This window comes from Rhincodon typus, chromosome 22 (genome assembly GCF_021869965.1).
Source record: "Rhincodon typus isolate 14 chromosome 22, sRhiTyp1.1, whole genome shotgun sequence".
Classification (NCBI taxonomy): domain Eukaryota; kingdom Metazoa; phylum Chordata; class Chondrichthyes; order Orectolobiformes; family Rhincodontidae; genus Rhincodon; species Rhincodon typus.
The window spans coordinates 32,215,869-32,227,162 of record NC_063353.1 but is presented as its reverse complement, the minus strand read 5'-3'; the positions used below and the strand labels follow the sequence as shown (position 1 = coordinate 32,227,162).

At 41.3% G+C, this 11,294-nt stretch overlaps 1 protein-coding gene across 1 annotated transcript in view; it reads right to left on the bottom strand.

Moving 5' to 3' along the window:
* Window positions 1-445: 445 nt before the first annotated feature.
* zgc:77752 (uncharacterized protein LOC393862 homolog) overlaps window positions 446-11,294 on the bottom strand; it is a 36,035-nt gene continuing 25,186 nt past the window's right edge. Inside the window, exons 10-11 of the mRNA XM_048610488.1 lie at window positions 5,833-5,943; window positions 446-749 (exon numbers count right to left, since the gene is read on the bottom strand). Of these exons, the coding sequence (XP_048466445.1) occupies window positions 600-749; window positions 5,833-5,943 (261 nt within the window). The 3' untranslated portion in view covers window positions 446-599. The remainder of the gene's footprint in view (window positions 750-5,832; window positions 5,944-11,294) is intronic.

Genomic DNA, 11,294 nt, shown 5'->3' with positions numbered 1-11,294 from the left:
AAAAGGTAGGGATTACTCACTGAACAACTGAACAGAAACATTGTTTATTCAGGATAATGATTAATTGAACTGGCTTCAGTCCCTTTGAATGTGAAGCAGTGACAGGCTTATTTAATATAATGCAACTCAGGCAAAATTCATGCAGCAAATACACAGATATAACTGCACTAATGTTCCTCCCACATTTTTTACACTATTCTGCATCCCAAAGTTCCTTCCATGGTCTTAGCCATCTTTATTCCAACCTGCATTTTGCAGGAGGTAGTAACCAAATGGGTTCTACATCTCATATGAGTTGTACACCATTGAAGTGAGAATCTCCCTGGCTGTCAGCCTGGAATTCAGAACCAATTAGAGGAATGAAATCATAATGAACAAAAATCCTTCCTTCTCTGTGCCTATCATCAGCAACAATCAGGGAGCACACAGAAACATTCTGACCCATACCCCAGGAAGTTAGCTGCCTCAGTTCAATAGCCATCTATCCCTAGCTACTTTCTACCCACTTTCTCTTACCTTCCACCATACACTCCAAATACCACCTTATATTTGGCAGTACTTGAAAAACTTTACAGGGGCTTAAACTAGATTTTTTATTTTCATTTTCTCTCCTCCCTGTGCAAGGAAATCTTCAACATTTTTGTTTTTGCCACTCCCTTGTTGAAGATGTAATGTGAGCGTTTTTCTCTGATGATCATTTTCAGTTTCTGCAACAAGGCAGTGAAATGCAACACATCCTCTTCACAGCTCTGTAATATTAAGACAAATCAATATCATCCACCACATAGCTTTCAGATAAGAAGACTTAAATTTAAGGCCAAAAGATGAAAGATCAGAGATTTTAAAAAAAAATTGTTCATGGGATGTGGGCCTCATTGGCTAATTGCCCAGACGGCACTTAACAGTTGACCACACTGCTCTGGAGTCACACGTAGGCCAGATCAGGTAAGGATGGCAGATTTCCTTCTCTGAATGCCATTAGTCAACCAGATGCATTTTTATGACAATTGACAATCGTCACATTGTCAACATTAGGGCAGATTTTTATTTCAAAGTTTTACTGAATTCAAATTTCACCATCTGCCATAATAAGATTCAAACCCATGTCACCAGAACTTTATACTAGTGTTCTGGGTTACTGGGCCAATGATGTTACCATTATGTCACCATCTCCAAAATCATAAGAATCGTAAGAACCAAGTGAAAAATAAAGGGGCATTGGGAAAAAAACAGATAACAGATCATGTTGAAGAAGTGAATTGAAGAGTTAGGGGCCACAGTGAAGATGAAGGACTCTGGATAAAGGCCTCTAAGTGTGTGTTATTGTATAAGAGCAGGAGTAGGCCATTCGGTCCTTCGAGCCTGCTCGAAAATATGATCTTGACTGATCATCCAACTCATTACCTTATTCCCACTTTCTCACCATGTCCTTTGATGCCTTTGATCTTAAATTATGTGCATGATGCAAGGCACTACTATAGTCAAAATAATAGGAGAGAAAGCAAGTTAAATCAGGAAATTGGATTGTAGAGTAAGGCAAATTGAAAGAATTCCATAGTTCTGAAGACCAAGCCAAAATAATTTAGTTTAGAAGATAATGTAATAAATCAAGATTTTAACACAATAAGGAGACAGGGAGGAATTTCCATATGAGGTGGGATACTTGGAGTTTCCAAAAGCGTTGCTCTAAAAAAACATGAAGTCAAAGCTTTTCATTTTGACTTCATCAGGACTGATACACAACAAAGCAGACTTGGGAAAAAAAACATCAATCAAATCATTTGAGAAGAGAATTGCTTGGACCATGAATGGCATGGATGCAGCAGGAACAGGTAACTATTAATTACAATTAACTGAAAAACCTCAAACATATGACAATACAATCAAGGAATAACAATAGTCCACCAAAGGGATGGTGGGAGTGAGGGTAGAAAAAACTCTTCAAGTCTGCTCCACCATTCAATAACATCACGGTTGATCTGATTTTAACCATAACTTGACATTACTGCATGCCCTCAATAAGCTTTCATTCCATTGGTAATCAAGAATCTATTTACCTCTGCTTTAGAAGGGAATTCCAAAGACTCCCAACCCTTTGAGAGGAAAATATTTTCCTTATCTATATCTTAAATGGGCAACTGTTTATTTGTAAACTATGATCCCTAATTCTAGATTCTCCCACAAGAGGAAACATCCTTTCATCGTCCACCCAGCTGAGTCCTCTCAGAGTCTTATACGTTTTGATTGAATAATTTCTGGCTCTTCTAACTCCACAGGATATTAGCCTACCCTGTCTACCCTTTCCTCATTAGGCAACACAGTACTCCAGATGCAGTCTCACTAATGATCTGTGTAACTAAAACATAATCTTCCAACCTTGCATTTGATGGATTTCATCGTTGGGTCTTAAAAGAACAGCTAGTGAGGTAGTTGCTGCTTTGGTTTTAATTTCTAAAACTCATTAGATTTGGGAAGGTTCCTTTATATTGGAAAATAACTAATGTAATTCCTTTATTCAAAAAGGTAGGGAGGCAGAAAGCAGGAAACTACAGGCCAGTTAACTTAGCACCTATTATGGGGTAATCATTAGAAGCTATTAGTAACGACATTATAATAAGACACTTGGATAAGTTCAAAGTTATCAGGCATAGCCAACAAGCTTTTATCGAAGAGAAATCATGTTTAACTAATGTATTGGAGTTCTTTGGAGGAGTAACTTGGTGTCTCACAGGGTCAGTGTTGGGACCTCAACTCTTCACTACTTACATAAATGATTTGGATGAAGGAATCAAAGGTATGATCACTAAATATGCTGATGACACAAAGATAGGTAGGAAAATGAGTTGCAAATAGGACATAAGGAGCCTACAAAGAGATACAGATAGATTTAGTAAATGAGCAAAGATCTGGTAAATGAAGTACAAAGTTGGAAAGTGTGAAATCGTCCATTTTGATAGAAGTAATAAAACAGAAGCATATTATTTAAATGGTGAGAGTTGCAGAGTCCTCAGATTTGGGTGTCCTAGTGCATTAACAGCAGAAGGTTAGTATACAGATATGGCAAGTATTCAGGAAAGCAATTTGAATGTTATATTTTATTACAATTTTTATGTTTTATTTCCCCACAACAGATATTAAGCTATAATGTCCTGCTTTCTGCCTCCTTCATAGAAGCATACAGAGACACAGAAGGGAGGAGCAGGAGTAGGCCATTCAGCCCCTTGAGCCTGCTCTGCCATTTAATATTATCATGGCTGACCATCAAGTTCAGTACCATAATTCCGCTCTCCTCCTATTTCCCCCATCCCTTCAGCCACAAGGGTTATATTTACCTCCTTTGTGAAAACACATAATGTTTTGGCCTCCACCACATTCTGGGGTCATGAATTACATGGGCTCACCATTCTCTGGATGAAAAAAATATCTCTCTTCATCTTAGTCCTGAAATACTTACCCTTTATGCTGAGACTATGACTCCCTGTTTCTGGACTCGTCCACCATCAGAATACAATGCTAACCAACTCAATCTCTCCTCACCCAGCAGTCCTGCCATCCCAGGAATCAATTTGGTAAACCTTCATTGCACCGCCCTCTCTTTTTCAATAAAGGAGTTAAGTAACTATTTCATAATTTAAAGAAACTTTCCCTGAAGCGAATGAATTTTGGTAAATTAAAACAAATGGTTCAAATATTTCACTAGCTATTTCTAGTATTTATTGATAGTCTAGGACCATTAAAATCCATTAAGACCTAAAGACCTGTCAACTCACAGTTGAAACAATTTGCTCAGTACTACTTCTCTTGTAATTGTAATTTTCTGGAGATTTTCCCTTTGTTTCAGTTCCTGATTAACATCTATTTCTGGGATGTTACTTTTATCTTCTCCAGTGAAGTCCAATGCAAAATATCTGTTCAATTCATCTGCCATCTTTTTATCCACCATTACAAATTTCCTAGACTCATTTCCTGTAAGACCAATGCTTTTCTTTTTAATTGTTAATCTTTTTTCTTGTTAATGCTTTTCTTTTTAAAATATATGAAGAAACTTTTCTAATCTCTTTTTATACTTTTGGATAACATACTTTAATTTTTACTCCTTATTAATCTTTTCATAATTCTTTGTTGTTTGTTATATTCTGTTCAATCTTCAGACCTGCCACCTATTCTTGCACAATTATATGTCTTTCTTTGAATTTAATACTATCTTTGACTTTCTTAGTTAATCATTTATGGTAGGTCTGTCCCTTAGGATTTCCCTTATTTGCTGGAATGTATCTGATCTGTGCTTTCTGGAATATCAACTTCAATGTTTGCCAATACATCTCTATCGACCTATCTCTTAACCTAAATTGCCAATTCATTTTTGCTCACTATGCTTTCAGGCCCTCATAATTGCCCTTGTTCATATTCAAATTAGTAGTCTTGGACCCGCACTTCTCTTCCTTAAACTCTTTGTAAAATTCAATCATGTTACAGTCACCGCTACCCAATGGCTCTTTCCCTATGGCATTAGTAAGGAATCCTATCTCATTGGTCAAAACCATAACTAGTACAGCCTACTCTCTGGTAGGCACGATTACATGTTGGTCTAAGAAACATATCCGAAAACATTCAATGAATTCTTTATTTAGACTACTTTGCTCTCAATCTGATTTTTCCAGTCTATATGTAGGCTAAAATCCACCATGATCATTGCTATATCTTTTTGACAAGCTCCCATCATTTCTTCCCTGATACCCTGTCCTCTACCATATGGTTACTGTTGGGAACCTGTACACAATTCCCACAAGTGATCTCTTGCTTTTATTATTCCTTATTTCTACCCAGGCTGCTTTTATATTTTGGTTTCCTGAATTTAGGTCATTCCTCCCTATTGTGATAATATATTGTTTAATTAACAGAGCCACTACTCCATCTTTTCCTAGCTGCCTTCCTTCCTAAATGTCACATACCCTTCAATACTCAGGTCCCAATTTACAATAAGTAAGTATTATCTCGTGACCACATCTCAGTAGTGGCCACAAGATCATACTTATTTATCTCAATTTTTACAACTAGTTCACTTGCTTTGTTTCAAATTCTGCATGCCTTTAGATACAGTGCTTTAAATTTTGTCCTTTCATTACTTTTGTAACCTCTAATCTTATCTGCTGATTTGCTTTTAGATCTGCTTTCTTTGTCCCTTCTGGTCATCATCTGTTTATGGCTTCCCACATTAATTCCTTCCTCTCTTGTGTTTCCTCTTCTCATGCTGCAAAAATTTCTGTTCCTCTTCCAAGTTTGTTTTCTTGCATGTCTGTCTGGGTGAGTACAATATGAAATCTTTGACTTTGTGTCTCTTTTTATCAATGACTAAGTTCTGTATTGTGAGGCAATTATTTAGAAAAATGTATTTAAGGGAGGTCGAGACAAGCCATCAAAGTGCAAGCATCAGACAAATTAGCGATTTGTCCATTCATTGTAGCAAGTTGAAAGAGGCTCCCTATTTATAAGGAAGAACTTGCCTAATAGCACCTTTCATTATCGTCATTATTGTGGGGTGGCAAAGAATGGCAACTAATTTGTGCATTGTAAGGACACACAAACAGGGAGGAGATAAATTACCACATTACCTATTTAAGTCATGTTGGTTTCTGGGTAACTGTGGGCCAGGACACCTGGGGAGGAGGGATTTCTCCTGCTCTTTGAAATAGTGTCATCAGGCCTTTACCACCCGAGAGGCAAACAAGATCACATCCGAAAGATGGTAATACTGACACTGCAGCATTCCCTTAGTTCAACACTAAGGCATGAGCCTAGTTTATGTGCTCAAGCTTTATTGAAAGTCCCTACCTGAGTCAGTGCCAGGATCAGTCGGTGAATTATGGAATTTTCCAATGTAGAGGGTAGGCCAGTGAATTTACTGATACAATCCAAGATGCAATTGATTGTTCCTTCCTGACACTAGAAGATGAAGGAACAAACAAAGAATGTTGAGGATCATCCTATAAATCAGGATTGGATTAGGTGCCCATTTTCACAAAGCAAGCACAAAAATAGACAAGATCACAAAGAACCCTAGTCACATGGAAAATTCCTGCTATTCTTCCACTGTATTTGAGAATTCCTACATGGCCTTATGAGAGTGCAACCTCTGTACCTCCCATGTCTGGGAACACACAACAAACAGGTTGTTGCATTAAGGGCAACGTCTCCCAATAATAGGGGATCTCCAGGCCTCCATCTATTGGCATGGCCCAGAAGAGTGGGAGGAGAGATGGCCAGTCAGTGCTACTCACTGGGACCTGTGCTCCAGGCTCAATGGTCAGGTGGCAACTCTCAAAATATGACGGGCAGTAGACAAATTCACCCCCAAAAGATCTGGAAAAAATTCAATCTCAGGGGCAACTTAATGGGAGAATATTTGCCCCTGTACATGGAACCATCAGAATCTCTGAGCTGCTCTTCCAATCACAGGCTTTTTAACTCCTGTGCTTGCTGCTGATAGGTTCAATAGCAACTCTGTGTTACTGACATGGGTGAGAAACGGCATGTTGGTGGAGTAGTAGTGAGAAGGTATATGGTGACAATGAGATACCGGGACTATATGAGCTGCTAGGGCTGGGCAAGTGTGGGTTGCTGGACTGCTAGGATCAGGAGTTGCCGTTCCACTCTTGTGGCGGGTGGGGCTTATCGGGCTGCAGATTTGTGGGCTGGGGATGGAAGATCCAAGATGAAGAGCGAAACAGAGGGACAAAATGACAGAGAGAGAGGCAGAGAAAGAGAGAGATGCTGTAAGGCAGTAAGATAGAGAGAGAGCATGGGAGACTGCAGGAAGAAGGGAGAGTTGCTGCAAGGGATGGGGAGAGAGAGGGAGGTTGCAAAGGAGAAAGAGTTTCAAACCTGTTGCCAAAGGAATACTCAGTTAACTAGGAGCCAGGTAAACTTAAATCACTGAGGTATTGAAGTCTTCGCAATTGAATATAGAATCTCCGGCTTAAGGTTTCACATGCTCAGGAGCTAAGATATGGGAGAATGATGTAAAGGATGCTGTTGTAACAAACAGTGTGTCAATTGTTAAATTTCAAACTAAGATTGAGATCTAAGACACAGCAAAAATGATGGTAACTACGTAATAAAATCTTCCAGCTTTTTTCGTGTGCACTGGAAATATATTAACTGTAACATTATCAGACTGTGGAAGGTGTGTTTGGGGTGATAACCTTTCGTGTGTAGAAGTTTTTGTCAGCAATTTTGAAAAAAAACTTGTTCCCAGCTTATGACTGTTGTTTTGTGCTAAATTAAATATGGTGGGGTCTAAGAAATTAATGCTTTCATTGCATACTGTGGCTTTAAGTTTAATGGAGGGCTTATAATTATTGAGGAAATTGATGAATTTTTCTAATTCTGCTTTCAAGAGTCCAAATATACCATATGTCAACACAAATACAGGTAAGGTATTATTACAATGTGACTGCAGCACCTCATAAAGGAGCAAAAATGGAAAAGAAGCTCCTGAAAGCCAAAATATAGCTTTGAAAGTCAATAAGTAACCCTCCAGAAAATCTCAAGGAAGGCCCCTTGAAAAGAAAAGGCACATTATCATAATTATAGTAACAGATGCAGTAACACATGCACATGCATGACAAACACACACTACCACCCAAGCACCAGGCAATGACTAATTCCAATAAGAGGGAATCTCATCAACCTTCCTTGGCCTTCAATGGCATTACCATCACTGAATCCCCCACTATCAACATTATGCGGGGTTACCATTGACCAGAAACTGAAGCAGACTGGCCATATAAACACTATGCCTACAAGAGCAGGTCAGAGGTTAGGAATCCCGCAGCAAGTAACTTAACTCCTGTCTCCTCAATGCCTTTACACCAACCCTACCACCTGCAACTTCCCCTCCAAGACATTCAACTTCCTGACGTGGAAATATATTGCTGTTCCTTCAGTGTCACTTGAGTCAAAATCCTGGAACTACCTCTTTAAAGATGTTGTGGGTGTCCCTGCTCTCCAATGTCCCTGCCATCTCTGCAGTGCAAATAGGGATTGGCAATTAATGCTGGCTTAGTCTGTGGCACCCACATCCCATGAATGAATAAAAAAGTACACATGAATGCGCACATTGGGCTTGTTTCCCACCCTACCACCAAAAAGTCAACTGGTAAAGTATCCAGGTCCTGACATCTGCACCCCAGCTAGTTAACACTCTTGTTGAATGTTAGTTGACTGGAGGCAGGTAATGGCTCCTCAGCTTTGGAGGAAATCCCACCTCACAGCGCCAGTGGCAGTGGTGGCCACTGCTGGAATTATATTGAGTCCCAAGGACAATACGCCAAAAACTGAGGATGGAAGTAACTCTGGGAGTCTCTGGTAGGGTCAAGAGAGTAGGGATCCTCGTGGTTCTGGTTGCTAAGGACAGGGGGAGATGATACACACTGGGAGAAGGGGAAGATCTTGGGTTTACTTCGAATTTGGAAAAGGGGCCTGTGATGGAGTCATCCCCCACCCCTTTCTGCCTGAGGTCCATACCTTCTCAAGTATCAACACAAAACCCCTCATCCCCACCCAGTCCCCATATCTGGCCTCCTCCCACTGGCTTCAAAATTGTGGTCAAGCAAGATGCAGCCCTTAAGTCACCACTTAAAAGCCTTAACTGGGGCACACGAGGATGTAAAATTGCTGGTGAGTCAGAGGCAGACAGGTAAGTGGCAAGAATGTCACTGGTAGTATCTTATGTGTCTCTGCTGTAAGATTCTGCCCACTAAAAGCACACATTTACACACAACACGGGTATACATAAGCACAATTATCCATATAAAGACAAAAGCACATATACCAAAACAAATATACACACAAACATGCACATACTATCACAAGCCTGAGCACCCAGGCACATACTAGTACCCATATACCTCTTCACATTAACAGACACACTATAATACACTTGCACTAACAAACATAGACACACATTAACACTCATATTCATGTAAATTTTAGAAATGCAGGTCCCTTCAAGAATAAATGAAAACAGCTCCAGAGCAGAAGTGTAATAACATCACTGAACATGTTCATTGGAAAAAGTGACCTTCCCTCCATCATTAAAACTAGGAGGCATAGTCTCAAAATACAGGGGAGCAGATTTAGGACTGAGTTGAGGAGTAACTTCTTCACCCAAAAGGTTGTGAATCTGTGGAATTCTCTGCCTAGTGAAGTAGTTGAGGCTGCCTTGTTGAATGTTTTTAATGTAAAGATAGAGAGATTTCTGAATAGTAAGGGAATTAAGGGCTATGGTGAGTGGGTGGGTAAGTGGAGCTGAGTCCATGAAAAGATCAGCCAGGATCTTATCGAATGGTGGAGCAGGCTTGAGGGGCCAGATGGCCTGCTCCTGCTCTTATGTTCTTATGTTCTTTTAAGACCAGGAGTGGGGATGTTCGCCAATGTTCAACACCGTTTGTTACTCCTCAGATACTGAAGCAGTCAATGTACAAATGCAACAAGATCTGTACAGTATTCTGGCCCAGGGCTGACAAGTTGAAAGTAACATTCACACCACACAAATGCCAGATAATGGCCATCTCCAATAAGAGGCCATCTAACCACTGCCCCTTGACATTCAATGGTGTTACCATCACTGAATCTCCCACTATCGGTCCTTGGAGTTACTATTGACCAGAAACTCAAGTGGACTCACCATGTAAATACCGTGGCTAGAAGAGCAGGTCAGAGGCTAGGAATACTGTGGCAAGTAACATACCTCCTGACTCCCCAAAGACTGTCCAGCATCTACAAGGCACTAGTCAGGAGTGTGACAGAATACTCCCTACTTGCCTGCAAGGATACAGCTCCAACAACACTCAAGAATCTTGACACCATCCAGGACAAAGTAGTCCACTTTTTTGGCACCACATCCACAAACATCACTCCCTCCGCCACCGATGCTCAACAGCAGCAGTGTGTACTATTTACAATATGCACTTCAGAAATTCACCAACTCGCACTTCCAAACCCATGACCATTTCTATCCAGAAATGAGAGAGCAGATTAACAGGAACACCACCTCCTGCAAGATGCCCTCCAAGCCACTAACCATCCTAACCTGGTGAAACTCCTAAGTAATGTGAGTGTTCAGGCTGCAGAACTGGCAGCCATGGAGTATGTAGTAAGCCACCTTGCAGAGTTCTCCACTCCAGCAGATATATATTCAGATGTGTGTAATAACCTGACAGATTTCCACCCCATTTGCATCGGACATGGCGAAGATGCTCAAACCCTAAAATTACTGAACTTGACATTAAGTCCTGAAGGCTGCTGGGTTCCCAAGTGGAAAATCACCACAGAATCCCTACAGTGTGGAAATAGGCCCTTCGGCCCAACCAGTCCACACTGAACCTCAAAGCCTCCCACTCAGACCCACCCCGCTATAACCCACCTAATCTACACATCCCTGAACACTACGGGCAATTTAGCATGGCCAATCCACCTAGCCTGCACATCTTTAGACTGTGGGAGGAAACCCACGCAGACACAAGGAGAATGTGCAAACTCCACACAGACAGTCACCCGAGGCTGAAATCGAACCCAGGTTCTTGGCTCTGTGAGGCAGCAGTGCTAACCACTGAGCCACCGTGCCACCCAGATGAGGTGATGTTCTTCTCGCTTACACTGAGCTTCAATGGGGCACTGCAGCAAGCCCGAAACAGAGATGTTGGCCAGGGAACACAATGGTGTGTTGACGTGGGAGCAACTAGAAGCTCAGGGTAATTTTTACAGACAGACCGTAGGTGTTCTGCAAAATGGTCGCCCAGTCTGTCATTCAGCTTCACAAAGTAGAGGAGCCCACACAGTGAGCAGCGAATACAGTAGACTAGATTGAGTGGTGTGCAGGTAAAGTGCTGCTTCACCTAGAAGGTGCGTCCAGGGCCTTGGTCAGTGAGGATGGAGGAAGTAAACAGGTAGGTGTTAACACCTTAGGCAATTACAGGGGAAGGGGCTGCGGAGCTGTGTGAAGATGTTGGGAGTGGAGGAAGAGTGGATGAGGGTGTGCCAGAGGGAACAATTCCTGTGGAAGGCTGACAAGGGAAGGGCAGGGAACATGTGTTTGGTGGTGGCATCCTGCTGGTGGTGGCAGAAATGTTGGCTAATAGTCCTTTGGATATGGATGGTGATGGGATGGTAGGTGAGAACAAGCGGGACTCTATTGCTCAAAGATAGTTAGAACTGCCGATGCTGGAGACTGAGATAACACAGTGTGGAGTTGGAGGAACATAGCAGGCCAGGCAGCATCAGAGGAGCAGGAA